This window comes from Molossus molossus, unplaced genomic scaffold, assembly GCF_014108415.1.
Source record: "Molossus molossus isolate mMolMol1 unplaced genomic scaffold, mMolMol1.p scaffold_m16_p_9, whole genome shotgun sequence".
In the NCBI taxonomy this organism is placed as follows: domain Eukaryota; kingdom Metazoa; phylum Chordata; class Mammalia; order Chiroptera; family Molossidae; genus Molossus; species Molossus molossus.
In genome coordinates, this window is record NW_023425403.1 from 61733055 (window position 1) to 61750049 (window position 16995).

The window sequence follows — 16995 nt, forward strand, 5'->3', positions numbered from 1 at the left end:
GTCGATTTCAAAGGTGAAATCGGGAGCATCCCTATGCTTCTCCCGCACAGGGTAGGCAGACCTGAATGCGGTCACCTAGCCCAGGGCGAGGGAAGTACACCTGACTTAGGCTTCGTCTCTCCCAGGTCACCTTGCACCCAGGGCAGGTGCTGCAGGTGGACAGGGCTCCACAGCCAGAGCAGGTGGGAAGAAGGCCCCCAGTAGATCCCAGCGAACTCGACTGCGACCTTCTGGGGTGACAGGTGCAGACTGCGCACTAAGGGCTGGCCGTGAGCATCCCTAAGCAGGGCACCGCTGTGCTAGGCTGGGCGGTGCCACCTGGCAGACAGCCTTGCATGTTCCAAGTAGCACAAAGCCTTAGACCTTGGACACTTAGAAGACACTGCAAAGTGAACTATAAAACTGAGTCTGCCCCTTGGGAAAGTAAGTGTCCTTTCAGCCACAACCACCAAATATCTGGGATGATGACTGACTTCAACTTCCGACATCCTCGTGTTAAAATCACCAAGAACGTTAAAATGATTTCCTATCCATTCCCCTATTTTTAGAAACAAAACAACAAACAGAAGAGGTGAGTTCAGACTGCGGCTGCCAAGCAGGCATCTCGAAACCCTGATTCTCGCTCACCGGATTTCAAGTTTGTCCACGTCCTCCTCCTCAAAGTCGAAGTGGGACTTGCGGCTGTAGCTGCAGGGTCTGGTCACCTGGTGGTGCAGACGGAGGGAGAGCGAGTTAGACCGGGCGCCTGTCCCGGGCTGACCAGCTCAGGGGAGGGGCTGTGCTCCCCACTCACACGGACACTGCTCTACTCACCGCGAACAGGCAGCGGGGACTGGAGCCCCAGTTCCCTGGGAGCCGGGGCGGGGCTGTGCCGAGAACTTTGCCCTAACTTCCATGGAGTCCTCCCAGCACCAAGAGCACCCTGCCAGTTCCTCCCTCCTCCAGATGTCTCCCCTACTGACCACCTCCCCCTTCTCACTTCCGCCCCCTGTGGCTCCATCTGCTCCTCCCCAGCTTTCCCACCTGTTGCCTCCACAATGTCGGCAGCCTGTCCTTCTACAGCCCAAGCATGGCTCCCACCAGCCACAGCCCAGTGGCCCTGGACACAACTGCCTTTGGCTAAAACTTCTGAAGGCCTCCCAGGGTCCCCACTTGTCTTCCTCACCCAGCACATGGGGATCTTTCTACAACCTGTGCCCTCTGCCCTGCTCACTACTGAGTCCACTCCTCACTCTGCCCTGTGCTCTGAAATGCCACCTCCTCCAGGAAGCCTTCTGGAGCCCCCTGCCTGGTATGGCTCACAGTACTCTGATCAGGTGTCTGGCTTCCAGTGGGATGGCCACAAAGGCTGGTCTGTTCTTTCTTTCTTATTCCTGCCTGTCCCCTAACATCTACAGAGTGAATGAAAGTCAGTCAAAGGACCTAAGCTCCAAACAAAAGCATATTCCAGAGGTCCTCTGGTCTGAGGCCACGAGCGAAGCTGGCGTCAGACGGCCCTAACCAGCAGCTGAGACCCAGGTCTGGGCCTTCCCTGAGACCCTGCAGGCCTCGGTCCTGTCTCCTGCGCTCAATCATATCTGGGGGTCGTTAAATTGATCTAGTGAACTGAGAGCCACACTCCTCGTGTGAGTGAGAGCCAAGCGAGAGAGGATACAGCTATTTGAGTGACAGGTGCCACCAGGCAAAGCCTGTGCCTTTGGGAAGTGCTGGTGTAAGCCATTCTCGGTGGCCTAGACATGGAAGTCCGTTGCTACCTTGAACGCACATTTGTGCACATTTTTTTTTTCAGTCCTCACCAGAGGATATCTTTCCATTGATATTCAGAGTGGAAGGGAGGGAGAGACAGAAACATCGATATGAGAGAGACACACCGATTGGTTGCCTCCTGCAGGACCCCAACCAGGGCCGGGGAAAGAACCACAACCGAGGTACGTGCCCTTGACCAGAATTGAACCCGCGACTCTTTGGTCCTCAGGCCAATGCTCTAACTGCTGAGCCAAACCAGCCAGGGCAGAGTCTCCTGCACCCCCTGAGGCCCCACGCATGTGCAGACCCCCTTCCCAGACTGCTCCGATGGGAGCACCCCGGGGAGCCGGGGCCCACTTCCCGGAAGGGCTGCTGGCTGCACCTGCTCTCTGTTCCCTAAAGCCACCGACTTGACAGTCACTGGACCACGCAGGACCATCACTCACAGCTCTCTTCTGCCAGGCAGCAGGCAGGCTCATGCAGACAGGGCGAAGGCCTCAGTCATCCTCACCCACCCAAGGCCTGGTGCACACTCAAGAGGCCTTCGTGGACAGAAAGAACACCTGCCTAAACACAGTCCGTGTGGGCTGCCTTATAGCTAGCCAGCGTGTTCACGTGTTCTCTTGTGGTCCTCAGCTCACACCCTCCCCCTTACTGACTTCGGTGGCTCACGTCCGACGAGGCGGCCGGGGTCTCTGTCAGAGGGCACTTCCTCCTGGCTTCAAACCCTGACTGTTTCTGGTGAAACAAGCAAGTCTCACCTCACTGCTCGGGGGAGACTGGGTGGAACAGGCCAGAAAACAAAAAACCCCACACCAAACAATTAAAAAAACCAAAGACTTGATAATTTGGAAAGTATGACTTGGTCAGTATTCAACTCAAAACTGAGTCATTGTGGAAGCAGAGACGGCGGTTCTTTCCCAGGAGGGGAGGCAAGGTCAGCCCGCCGGGCGCGGGGCAGAGGGGAGCCTTCGGTGTGGGCCCACCACCCAGAGAACGTTCAGAAGGAAGCGAGGGACTGACATCCTCCGGGCTACACGTTTTGCCAATGAATCTTGGGTGTAAGGTTTCAACGCAACACTGAAACCACTGAAATACCAACCTCAAAATAAAACACTTCGTCAAACTGAGGGTTGTTGGTCTTCTTTTTCACTTTCGTCTTCTTCGCTTCCGATCTGTAATCAAAGAGGAAGGACCGGGATCAAAAATCACACTTCTGATGCCAAATTTCTCAGCCTGAAGACTGAGCTATCAAATGCACAAGTAATTTGCTGCCTTTATTTATCTTATAAATATTTCTGTTTGTCTCCAACCCCAGATGGTATGCAAATTGGGGACCTTTACTGAGCCAAAAATACTCAGCATGAAGAACATCAAGTCTTCCTATTTTTACAAAACAACTTTAGGGCAATAAAGGAAACAAAAGGAAGTCAAGATTACACATTCCCCCTCGGGCACATCCTGCCTTGTTCTGATTGAGGGGTTCTCACTATCATTCCTGGTGACTGCCACCACCCTGCAGGCAGGAGGCCGTGGGCAGGTGCGGTGTCAGCTACTTGCCTGTATGGTCCTGCTAGTGTCACAGTGGCGTAAGGGTCGCACTGCCCATTCACGATGGGGAGGCCTTGGCACTCGAGGATGCTGAGGAGAGAAGGGGGGTGATCAGGAGCGGGAGACAAGGGCCCACAGGCTGCCGCTCAAGGCCTCTCCGGGGTCCCAGAGAGCAGCTGTCTCAGCAGCTCAAGACCAAGAGCCGACTGCCCAGAAGCTCCCATCCAAATAAACACGATGGGCACCCTGATCAGCAACCAGAACACATTTGGGGGTGGGAGAGCATGCGCGCTGCACTCAGGGCAAAGGAGCCTCGGCACTTCCGGCGAATTCCCATGAGCAATGTCCCTGCCGTCCCATCCTAGGCACGGGGTGCTGTTCAAGAGCTATACACGACTCGCGCATCGACCTCTCCAGTAATCTTACGAAGCTGCACTGTTGTTACATCGAGTTAGAGGTGGGGAAGCGGAGGCCCTGGCAACTGGAGGGGCCCACGGCTACCGCCTGCGCTAACCCCCTGCCACATCGCCTTGTCACCACAAGGCTCCCCAGCCTCTAGCTGCACTCACGCCTGATCCCACCTGCAGGTCTGCGGCCAACTGTCCCAGCTCATGATTTTACTTAAATTCTGGAACACAGTTAGTCACACTCGCTCCCTGAGCATCCTGGTTACTAATGCCATCCCGTCTGTCATGACGGGTCTGCTGCTGGTGACTGCTCCTTCCCTGGTGGCAGTCCCTGCTCCTGCTTCTGACGTGTCAGAGCAGAGCGGATGCTGGATGTTGCCGGCGTCTGATTCTGTTGTCATCTGTACAGGACACAGCTGCCCAGCCTGTGCTGGTCGGTGGTTAAGAGTCTCTTGCTTCGGGCTGATCATGGCAATTTCTCTTTGGAACTGCCCGGAAGGGGCCAGCAGCTGCAGTCTAAGGTTATCTCGGCCCCACTGCACAGGTTTGGCCCTCCTGGACCGAGCTGAGTGTCCCGAGGGATAACAGGGCTCTCCACTGGGCTGATGGGGATTCAAGTAAGCCCCAGCTCCACAGGGGCCCCTCACCCCACAGCCTCATGCCTTCCTGGCCTGTGGTGCTTCACCTGAGCAGTCACCCTGGCCTGTGGGGCATTGTGTCCCCTCCTCTCTACAATGATCCCAGTGGCCTCGGACCCCTAACTACCAGCCTCCTCACCCACCTCCGAGCTCTGCCTGGGTCACCTTTCTGCCCTGTCACCAACACACCTCCAGGACAGAAGCTGGACGCTGCGGTTCACCTCATCTGCTTCCCTTATTTGGGGGTCACAAGTTCTGAAACGGTCCACTCACACAGCTGTCCGTGGTGGGGAAGGGGATCCAGGTCCCACTCTTCCAGCGTGGCCAGGGGCCGAAGTCCTAATCCCCGTATGTGAGTGTCAGTTTGGCTACACAGAGACGCATAACCATTCCCCTCAACCAGCTGAGAGCTCCATCCCCCTGCTGTTGGGAAGGGGGAAGGCCACCTTGCTCCGGCCTCGGAAGTCAGCTGACCTGAGCTGCTCCGGCCCTCCTGGGCAGGCTTTGGGTGCTAATGTTCACCAGAATATTTCTTCCCTGGCCAGGGGTTGGTTTCCTTTGTTTCTCCTTCAAGACACTCGCTGCTCTTAGAACAGTGCCGCCCCGTCCCGCGCCTGGGTTTCCTGTACATTTCTTCTCTGCATTTCTGTGCGGTTGTCCTCTGGGACTCCTCCTAGATAAGGTTGGGCCTCATGGCTCAGTCCACAGTTTCAATTAGATTCATCTCATAGTTTCCAACGCTTTCTCCTTTTATGCTACTTTCTGAAATCTGCCTGTTCCTCTGCCAGATTACTGGCTTGGTCTTTGGTTATCTTCCTCCCTTCATTAACTCATTGAGAACAATACTCACTCACCCCTCACCTCATCAGCACACAAAGATTTACTCACCCACCAACTCATCGCTAAACAAGTGTTTGTTGAGCTCTCCTGCTTCGGACAGGGCCAGGGGCGTGGGCGAAGCTCGTGCCCTGTGGAGCCCAGGTGTGCTTGGTGGGCACGGCGGTGAACAGCACAACAGTAAACAAGCCACACGTCATTACCGTGTCGGCAGCACGGGGTTGGGGGGGGGACCACATCCAACAACGAGAAATGCAGTGTGCTGGTTGGGGGCCTCTGGGAGAAAGTGGCCCTTGGGCTGAGGTCTTAGGACAAGGACTCGCCCATCATAAGTTGGGGAACAGAGGGTCCCCAGAGGGCAGCAGCTCTGAGATGGGAAGCCAGAGGCAGGGATAAGAGCTTGTTCAAGGGGTCTGAGGACAGGCCTCGGCGCCCTCCCTGTGCACATGGTGCACATGGTGCACATTTAATGTGATCACACTTTTATTACATTCGGTTGTTGACCGAGAAGCTTCAGACCATAGGTACATTTCCATTCGGACCCTCAGTGACAACAGGTTTTCACGTCCAGCAAAGCGTCTCACAGGAAGCGACTCCTCTCACACTGTGTCTCCGAGAAGCGCTGCCAGGTGCGGGCACAGCCACCCAGAGCGCACTCAGCCGCCTCGCAGACGTCACTTTCACTCCTTTTACAGACTAGTTTGAGGGGCGCTCTACTCTCTACCTTGGAACAAAGCTTGGCTCCCGATTGCAGTTACCCAAAGACATCCCAGAGAAGAAGGAAAATCAATACCCCACCATCTGGCGTGCAAAGTGCACAGAGTGGAATAAAAATGGTGTCAGCCTCCATCACACCCTCCTCCGGGCGGCGGGTGTCACTTCATTAGCGCCCACACAGCTTTAGCTGGGTTGCAGCTCGGCTGCACAAGCCTGGGGCTGGGGCGCTGCTCTCCCGGGCTGCTTGGAGCCCAAACGGACAAAGCTCGTTTCACTAGGCAAGGTGCACACACTACGCGTCTGTCTGGGTCTGTTCCACGCAGAACAAATCTCACAAACGCTCAGGGGTGCTGCAGGTAAACACAGGGAGAGAAATACAATATTCGCTGCCCTGGGCATTCTTATGTCCTCGAAAGGACACTTTGAAACATACCAAGTGAGCAAGACAGTCAACTAATTTAGAATCCAAAGTACCAGAAGTATAATCTTTTGTGTCTATTTTAACATTCATAGGTTTCTATATTCAACCTGACCCTTAAAATAGTGATGCCTCACAGCGAGAGGAAGAGCTGGCAGCTGTGAACTCGTTTTGTTTTCTTCCTTCCCTCGATGTGGGCACGCAGAGCTGCCTCCACTTCCTCCGGTGAGGAGGGACAACAGCGTGCCTGCTGCGCTGGCCCAGGCGCAGGCGCAGGCCCGAGGCTGCACCACCCGTGGTCACCAGCAGAGGGCCCACCTGCTGTGTGCCGGGCCCTCCACCCTGACCCGCTGCTTTAGAAGGCTCCCTGACGCTGGAAAGAGCCGCAAATCAAGAACCCTGCAGATGTTGTTTCCTTCTGTAATTCCTTAATAATAGAAAATAAGATCCTTATCGGAGTTGAGATGTCAGAAGCCTGAAAGGAGGTAATTTCTCGGTTGGGTGCTCCTCGAGGTGGAGTGGCTGGCAGACTGTGCGGCCTTCTCTGGGGACCAGCATCTCGGAGTCTGGCCACCGGGCAGGGCTACTGCTCCGTTCAGGAGGGGAGGCTCAGCGAGCATTTGCAAGACTGTCAACAGCTTGCAACTGGGAAAACACAAGAAACCCCCTCAGACAAAGCGAGCAGGCAGCGGATATGTGAGAGAAAGACCATTCACCGGACAAGACAGGAAGGGCTCTGAAGGAGGCAGGCACAGCCAGTCCCAGCGGAGCAGAGCCAGGCGCAGGCGCACGCGTCTTCCTCCCACCCTCAGGCTCCAGCACGAGAGGCCGCCGCGTTTCTCCCGTACGCAGCAGGTGCTACAGGAAGAGACTCAGGGTCCAAAGAAATGTTCATGAACAATCAATTCGTCTTCAATCCACAACATGATTTCTGCTCAGCCCGGTGTAGGCCCCCATGTCCCAGCACACCTCCAGGCCACACATGTCAAACCTCACTCCCTCCACAAATGGCTCACAATTTCTGCTCTGTGTGCACAGCCTGGCCGACAGGCTCTCACCACCCAGGCCTTCTCCAGTGAAATGAAGTGTTGTGTGTTATGAACATACTATATTAACATGTCTCCCCACTAGCACGTGTGCTCTGGAAGGCCTAGCACCGTGGCTGGCACTTAGTAGGGGCTCGTTGAATATTTTTGAATGATTAAAAGGTGTTGTTTATCTTTGTGGGAAATTACAAAAGAATCATGCGATAGGATCCCTGAGTCCCAGCTTGAAATCTGGTTGGAATGACAAGCCACTCACACAGGAACAGGTAACTGTCCCAGGCAGGCACTGGTAGGTGACACTCCATGACGGACACTAAGAACATCCAGGACGGCGGGTCACCCAACAGCCTGGCCTCAGTCAGGCATCAGGTCAGCAGGAAGAGAGTGAAACGGGCCAAAATGATGAGTTGGGACCAGGAAGAGTCCCCGGTGGAAACAGTGGGACTTCTACAAGCACACCCAGAGCATTCTCCCTCCGCAGAACCACCGGCCCCGGCACAGGCAGAGCGCCTTCGGTTGCTACTTATTCCGTAAACATGCCCCATTCCTTCAGGCTTCCCCTCACTCGCTGATGCAGAAGGGGGGCCTAGCGAGGTGCTCCCTGCGTGCAGCTGGGAAGGCCTACAGTAACACCCACTCCGGAAGCAGGAAGAAGTAAGAGCATGAGCCTCCAGCCTCCTGAACCAGGGGCTTTTGTAGGAAATGGACAACCTCAGAAAACAAATTTCAAGCAGTCACAGGGCAACCTACAGTTTGCTCTTCAGGCCAGTGGGGAAGGGTGGGCCTGGCAGCAGGGAGGGGTGCGCTGAAAGTGGGGAGAGGGGAAAAATAAACAAGTGGGACTACATCAAACTCAATAGCTTCTGCACAGCAAAAGAAAGCATCCTCAAAACGCAAAGGGAGCCCACGGTAAGGGAGAACATATTTGCCAATGATACATCTGATAAGGGGTTAATTTCCAAAGTATACAAAGAACTCATACAGCTCAACAAAAGGAAGGCAAACAATCCAATTAAAAAACAGGTAAAGGACCTGAATAGAAACTTCTCCAAAGAGGACATACAGATGGCCAACAGACATATTAAAAAATGCTCAACATCACTAATCATCAGAGAGATGCAAATGAGGTATCACTTCATACCTGTCAGAATGGCTGCCATCAACAAATCAACAAACAACAAATGCTGGCGGGGATGTAGAGAAAAGGGGATCCTAGTCACTGCTGGTAGGAATGCAGACTGGTGCAGCCACTATGGAAAACAGTATGGAGTTTCCTCAAAAAATTAAACATGAAATTACCATTTGACCCAGTAATCCAACTTCTAGGAATATATCCTAAAAATCCCAAAACACCAATCAGAAAGAATATATGTACCACTATGTTCATAGCAGCACAATTTACAATCACTAAGACCTGGAAACAGCCCAAGTGCCATCAGTAGATGAGTGGATAAAAAAGCTGTGGTACATGTACACAGTGGAGTACTATGCAGCTATAAAAGAGACCTCTTACCCTTTGAGACAATATGGAAGGACCTGGAGAGTATTATGCTGAGTGAAATAAGCCAGTCAGAGAAAGACAAATATTACATGATCTCACTTATATGTGGAATATAAGGAACAAAATAAACTGGCAAACAAAATAGATTCTTAGACATGGAAGCATGAAACAGACTGACAGATTCGGAGGGAAGGTGGGAGCGGGGCAGGAAGAGATTAATAAAAAAACTTATATGCATATATGCATAGCCCATGGACACAAACAATAGACAGGTGAAGGCCTAGGGTGATGTGGGAGATGGGTGGAGGGGGGCAAAATGGGGGACATCTGTAATACTTTCAACAATAAATGAAAATAAATAAGCAAATTCATTAGTTAATTAATTTTTAAAAAGAAAGTGGGGAGAGGGAAGGCCTGGAAAGAGAACCCAGCCCAGACAGAACACTCCAGGGACCCCACCAGAGACTGTGTGGGCCGGCAAGAGGTGAGTGGAGCCCAGGGAGGGCTGTCTGCCTCAGTAGGAAGCACCTGCTCCTGGCAGTCCCCCAAAGACATGTCCATGTCTTAGCTCTGGAACAGGTGAATGGGACCTTATTTGAAAAAGCATCTTTGCAGTTGTTCAAGTTAAGGATCTTGACATGAGGAGATCATCTGGGATTTACAGGGGTCCCAAACCCAACAATAAGTGTCCGTACAAGGGAGCTTTCACAGACACAGGACCGGGTGAAGACAAAGGCAGAGACTGGAGTGATGTAGCCACAAGCCCAGGACGATGTACAGCCCAGAAGCTGTGAGAGAGAGGGGAAGGGACATGCCCCTGGAACCTGCAGAGGGACCGCAGCCCAGCAGATTTTAGACTTCTGGCCCCCAGAACTATGAGGATACACTTCTGTTGTTTCAAGCCACGAAGACTGGGGAACTTTACTGAGGCAGCCTCGGGAAACTAACACGCCTGTGACGGGGAAGGCACAGCAGGGAGACCAGGGCCCGTTCCGGTTCTAAGCACAGGCCTGCCACATCTCCATCACTTTCTAGTAAGTAGGGCTAGAAAAAGTCACAGGGCTGCTGGGCAGCAGGGAGGGTGTGAGGTGATTCTCAGACAAGGAGAGAAGACTGTTTATTGGAACGAACCTTCCTTCACCCAACTGGCTTCTCTTCAGTGGCCCATCATCCCATCTCTTCACTTCTCCTGAGCCTACTACGCACATGGATGGGCCCGAGCCCAGCTACCTTTGAGACACCAGGACGAGTGGACCTACACACAGGCTAGGCTCCATTCCACATCCTGGAAAATGCCAGCACAAAGGCCACTGCTCCCTTCCCACACGGAGAACATGATGCGCAGGGGTGTGAGTAGTCTGCCCAGTGTCACACAGGTAAGGAAGATCTGCTGACCTTGGACACCAGGGTTTGGGGACTAGAGCCTTCTGCACCTGATCACAAGTGGGTGCCCATTGTTTCCTGTTCTGTCCTGATTCAGAGCTGTTTGTAGAAAGTCTCAAGCATGTAGAACAGACCCAGGGAGCTCTAAGAAAGGAAGCTGTAAAATGTAAAAACTATAGTGGTGATTCTGAGAAATCTGGAGCTATAAACACCCATATTAAACACAAAAACAGATCTCAAATTGATAACCTAAACTTCCACCTTAAGAAACCAGATAAAGAAAAAAACAAACACAACAGAGATAGAAGAAAAGGAAATAATCAAGATTACAGCAGAGATAATGAAGTAGAGAATAGAAAAATAATGCAGAAGAATCAACGAAACAAAAAATGGGGTCTTTGAAAGATCAACAGACTTGACAAATCTTCGGCTAAACTGATCAAGATAAAGAGGAGACTCAATGTATTAAAGTCAGTAATAAGAGAGAGGACGTTACCGATGACCTTACATAAACAAAAGTTTTAAAAGAAATTACAGAATAGAAAGAAACTGTGTTCAGGGTTTAGGAGACGTGGTATTATTAATTCCCCAAACTGATCTACAGATTCAGTACAATCCCTATCAAATGCCAGCTGCTATTTTTGCAGAAATTAAAATGCTGATCCTAAAGTTCACATGGAAGTAAAAGAAGCTAAGAATAGCCAATCAGGAAAAGAAGAACCAAGTTAAAAGACTCACACTTTCTGATTTCAAAAGCTACAACAAATCTATAGTAACCAAAACTGCCTGATACTAGCACAGGGATATACATCAATTGAACAGAAAGAGTCAACACATAAGCTCATGCATTTATAGCCAATGCCTTTCAACAAAATGCCAAGATAATCTGATAGGACAGAATGGTCTTTTCAACAAATGATGCTGGATAACTGGATATTCAAATGCAAAATAGTAATAATAACAATAATAAATAATGCTAACCTCTACCTCACACCGTATATAAAAATTAACTCCAAATGTATCAAAGATCTAAAGTTAAGAACTAAAAGTATTAAGATCTTGGAAGGAAAACATCAGTGAATTTCTGTGACCTTGGACTAGGAAATGGTTTCCTAGACACCTAAATAAAGTAAATTAATTGGATTTCATCAACATTTAAAGTTTTTATATTACAAAGAACACTATCAAGAAAGTAAAGACAACCAACAGAATAACAGAATATATTTGCAAATTATACATTTGACATGAGTCTAGTATTAGAATATATGAAAAACTCCTACAACTTAATAATAAAAATACTAATAACCCAATTAAAAAACCAGTAAAAGACTTGAATAGACATTTCTTAAGAGAAAATATAGAAATGGCCAACAAAGACGAGGAAGGATGGTCAACATCATCAGTCATTACATTTGGGGAAATGTAAGTCAAAACCACTTTACACCCACTAGGATGGCTGCAATAAAAATGTCAGCCAATAATAACAGAGTTAGCAAGGATGTGGAGAAATTGGAGCCCTCACATTCAGCTGGTGGGTGTAAAATAGGGCAGCCACTCTGACAAACAGTCTGGCAGTTTCTCAAAAAGTTAAACACAGAATTACAATAAGACCCAGCAATTCTACTCCTAGGTATATAACGAAGAGGAATGAAAACATAAGTTTGTACAAAAACTCAAAGCATTATTCACAGTATCCAAAAAGTGGAAACAACTCAAATGTCCATCAGTGGATGCAGTGGATGACAGATGACAAAATGCGGTATCCCCTCGGATGGAATAGCACTCACCCTTTAAAGGAATGAAGTACTGACACGTGCTGCAACCTGGAGGAACCGTGAAAACAGGACGCTAAGTGAAAGAAGCCAGTCGCAAAGGGCCACATGTTGTGTGGGTCCAGTTATATGTAACAACCACAACAGGCAAGTCCATGGACAGAGTCCATTAGTGGTGCCCAGGATGGGGGAGGGGCTGGGCTGCAACTGCTCACAGGGATGAGGTTAGACAGTAGCTCATGGTGATGGTTGTATCACCTTGTGAATATACTACTATATGCACTTTAAAATATTGAATTTTATAGTGTGTAAAGGATATTTTTTTAGTAAAAAAAAAGAAAACTACAGGAGGAGGTGAAGTGAGAAAAGAAAAGCCACTGGTCCCTCAGAAATCTCTGGCTTCCTTGATGAGAAACTATGAGCCCCTATGGGATTCCCCATTCTCTCTCCCTCATCATCCCTCTGTGGTGGACCTTCTACTCCAGGACTCTGAACAAAGTGTACTAGTGTGAGTAGACATGCATACTAGCATGTATTAACATGTACATGTGAATATACTTGTATGTGATCGTGTATACTAGTATGTGTACATGTGTATACCAGTGTACTCGCATGTGTGCTAGTGTGTACTAGTGCTTACTAGTATGTGTGCTAGTGAATAATACTGTATTACCATGTGAGCTAGTATGTACTAGCGTGTGTACTAGGTTATCTTTGTGTGTGTACTAGCATGGGTGCTAGCACATGTACTAGTGTGTGCTAGCATGTGTAGTAGGCATACTAGTTGTGTGTACTAGTGTGTCTATTAGTGTATACTAGTGTGTATATTAGGGTGTGCTAGTGCATGTACTAATGAGTGTGACAGGCCCAATTTCCACATGTGCAAGAAGCCCAAGTCCTGCTCAGAATTCACAGAAAAGTCAGCAAGGCGAGGACACCTCCTTTTGTTTCCTCTCTGGGGCTCCTTCCTGCTCCTCTAGACAGGATGGGCCCCATAAAATAAGCTGGAGCACACCTAGTACCCAGGTGTTTGCTGAGCACCTACAATGTGCCAAGCCCGGCCCCCAGTGTCAGGGATATAGCAATGAACCAGAAAATACACATTCTAGGGGAAGTGCACAGAGTACAGCAGTCATCAACCACACACACCACAGTGCCGAGGGGCACCGGGTGGGGACACAGAGGGCTTCTGTGCTCTCTCCAGAAGGACATCTGAATAGAGACCTGAATTAAGGGGGATCTGGAGGAGGGTGTTCCAGGCAGAGGGTCACGGAAGCAAAGGCCAAGGCAGGGTGGGCTTCATGTGTCTGAGAACCCGCCACATCTGGGGCAGCGTGGAGAGAGGGGCCCTGAACCAATGACGTTAGTTCTTGCCCCTCCTATGTACACAGGGAAAAAATTGACTATTGACCTGCAGTATTAACAAAAACAGTGTGCAGCTGATCGCTGGGAGACAGAACCCAGAGCTTGGTGAGGCAGGTGGTGAACATCGTCCTGACAAGTATTTGAGCAGAAAAACTGTCGACAGAGCCACACAGATTTAAGAAAGTGCTTTTGGAACAAATGCAGTTCCTTTCCTTGCATGAATTTGAATGCAGTTAGAAAAACGGTGTTGGTGGGGCCCAGCGCTAACACGGCCTAGTGCTAACATGGTATGCTTGTCAGCAGTTGTCCGCGAGGGTCCAAGACAGCCCCTGCAGCCTGAGGCCTGTGGTTCCAGACTGTTCACACAGCTGGAGCCCCTTCCTCCCAGGAAACACTAGGATGCACAGTCTGTTTCCCACCCTTGCCTCTTCTCCAAACCAAAGCTCCTTAAAAAAAGCAAAACCAAAAAAAGAGGCCATGTGCACAGCACGCTCCTGTGTTTCATAACAGAACCCCAAGCCCTCGGCCTGAGTTCCAAGTCCCCCGCCTCTGGGATTGTATGTGCCAGCAGTGGGCGTCTGGAAATAGCTGCATGGCCACGCGCGGGCGGCGGCGGCTGCTGACAGGCAGTCCTGACTTTAGACACGTGTGTTCCTGGGACCACAGCCTGACGTGCACCCTAATAAGATGCAAAGACCATGGCTGCAGTGCCTGGCATCACAAACGCCCTCGGCAGGGAGAGAAACCTCCACCCTGCATCTCGTCGCCGTGCGGCTGGACCGGCCATGCTGCGGACAGGGCGCCTGACCCACGTCGGCTGTGTCTGCCCTCCTGGCTCCATGCTCTGCCCAGCCCAGTCCCTACTGTCTCCCCACCACTAACTCCCACTTTCTTGTTCTATGTGAGGCTGGTGTTTAGCAGCCTTAAGTCCTTTTTGAACAAAGAATAAACTGATAAACAAGAAAATAGGCAACTCTCTCTTCATGGCTACAAAATCTATTTTTTAAGAAGAATGAAAATAATGAAAGGCATTAAGGATAAAACTCGCTGAACTCACCTCCCACATGCTCCCCAGTCCCCAGGTTTCAGATAACAGGGCATTCTCGCCTTCTGCACGTCCTACGCTCGTCCTATACCCTGGCCTTCACCGTGTCCTATATGCGTCCCCACACCCTGTCCTTCACCATGACCTACACTGCGTCCCTGCACCGTGTCCTCCACATGTTCCTCAGTGACGGCGCTGCAGCCTGACCATCGGATAATGACTGTGAGTTGATTGGGCCCAGGACAGGGCCTTCTTGGACAGTAAACAAAGGGGGACACGCCTCACCACCTTCCTTCAACCCTACTGGTGGCCAAGGAGAGTGGGATCCCGTTTCCTCACTGGTAAGGCCAGGGTGCGACACCACCTCCCTGCCTGGACGCAGCACACAGTGACTTTGGCGAGCTACCTCTAGGACAGGACCTGCTTTACGAAGTACATTAAGAGCATGCTGGAACCTCTAAAAATACTGTCATCTTGGGGACTCACCAAGTCTGGGAATTCTGATTCATCTGTCTGAAAAACAACAGCCCACTCCACTGCTGGGTCAGTTACTATTCCCGGGCAGACTTGTGTCTTACCGTGTGGCCAGCTTGTGGCAGACGACACCCGTGTCGGTGATGACCTCGCTCAGCCTCAGCTCCAGGTGGACCTTGCCCTGAAAGGCACAAGGACAGAGGGCCATGGGAAAATGGCCACACAAGGTGGAAAGCCACAGAGTCTGTTCACAGGTGGTGGTTACATCTGACCCTGTGTGTCATTCACCATACTCCCTCTGACCCCCACTTAGATCCCAGGGACCAGGACAGGCGTGACTCCCCCAGAGGGTTAAAGGTTCCAATCCATCAGGTACCCTGAGCTCCCAGCTCCACTAACAGTGGGGGAGACGGGCACTGAGAAGCCCAGACCTCGACCTGGGCACACAAGGCAGCAAACTCACCCACACCACTGCCCCGCTGCGGGCAGGGCTGGGTACTGTCCTTTTGGGCCTTTTCCTCACCTGCAGAACAGAGTGGCCACAGGCAGAGCAGGAGCAATGGTCAGGCAGGATGCCCAGCGATAAGTCCTGGGCACAGGACTAGGCCACCCGTGTGACCACAGGTCTGGGCCCAGCCCTCCTGGCTGACCTCACCCAGCTGTGAGCAAACCCTCAGTGCCAGTAACTGAGGAAGGGGCCTCGGCACCACGCCAGCTCTGTGGGGGGCAGACAAACGCCCAGAGTGACCCCGTCGATGCTGACAAAGCTGTCCCAGTTGGCTCCATTTCACTGAGCACTGGCCCCGGTTTAGAGCTTTCAAACTGTCCCGCAATTCTCCGCACATCTCATGAAGCGGGCACAGCTATCCCCTGCTGAGATGAGCACACTGAGCAGCTAACCACCTGCCCCTGAGAACCAAACCCAGCACCGACGCTCGCGATGGAGCAGATGACAACACGTCACCAGGCAGTCTCCTGGGGAGCCTGGTCTTCGCCCGCCTTCTCCAGTGCACTGGGCGCCGACTCTTCATGGGCCACGGCCACTCAGACTGACGTCTCACTCATTCATTGTAAATGGGCTTCGAAGAAGTGAAAGAATGTGTCGGGGAGAGGGAGCCCTCACTGCTGGCGCCCGGTCCGCGTCCTGTTTCCTGTTTTTCCCTGGAGAGGACGGCAAGTCCCCACCAGCAGACCCTGTGAGGCTCACGTTTCCTCTCGTCGGGCAGGCACTTCCTTACCAAGGTGGTGGACATTGTCCGCTCATTTGCGTTGTGACCCTTTTCTGGAGATCAGGGACAGGATGATGTGAGGTAGAATGAAACACACACAGTCGGCCCGACTGAAAGGACTTTCCCCCGACGTTAACTGGCAGCTCCGCAGTTCAGAAGTTCACCTCTGTTGTTACGCAGCGTCACTGACGGTTTGGGCCACGCCTCGTGCAGTGTGGTATCACACCACCCCCAGCACAAACAACCCGGCCACAAATGTCAACGCCCAGGGGGACTGAGGGCCACATCTGACACCTCAGCGCAGGCAGGAAGTTCGGGTTTTCGAGGCTCAGCCTCTGCACAGCTAGTGTCTGGGCTCACAGAGCACAGGACTCAGACATGCCAGTCTGAGCGCCAACCTGCTCAGTACACACACGAGATGAGTGCAGGGGAAGGAAGGAGGCCTGAACTTGCCCTTTCCTTCCTGGAATTCCTTAAACCCTTGGACAGATTCGGGCTGCGTTCTGGTTCGCGGACAGCTGCTGACACTGCCTGGGAAGTCCATCCACCAGGACTATCTGACACGAGTAAATGACCAGAGGTCTGGATGTGGCTGCTGGGTTGGTGCACATGTGTCATTTTCTCAGCGCACACTTCCATGACAAGTTTGCTAAAATACAGCAGAGCACAAAGCAGAGCTCAGTGGCCGCTGGGCGTCCTTGGAAGAGTTGGGGAAGGACTCACGGGCAGCTAGATGAGGGGCCTGCTCAGACAGATGGGTGGGGCCATGGGAAGACGGGAGCCCTCTCCAGGCTCTAGCATACGTTTTGGCAGCCGTGACTGGCTGTGCAGCACAGGCCACAGTTCAGGTCCAGTCCCGCCACCAC

General features: G+C 51.6%; 1 protein-coding gene across 1 annotated transcript in view; it reads right to left on the reverse strand.

The window, feature by feature from the left end:
- The window catches only part of RASA3 (RAS p21 protein activator 3), a 119903-nt gene that overhangs the window by 24913 nt on the left and 77995 nt on the right, over positions 1 to 16995 (reverse strand). Inside the window, exons 5-8 of the mRNA XM_036250037.1 lie at positions 15005 to 15081; positions 3307 to 3387; positions 2849 to 2921; positions 628 to 704 (exon numbers count right to left, since the gene is read on the reverse strand). Coding sequence (XP_036105930.1) covers positions 628 to 704; positions 2849 to 2921; positions 3307 to 3387; positions 15005 to 15081 — 308 coding nt within the window. The remainder of the gene's footprint in view (positions 1 to 627; positions 705 to 2848; positions 2922 to 3306; positions 3388 to 15004; positions 15082 to 16995) is intronic.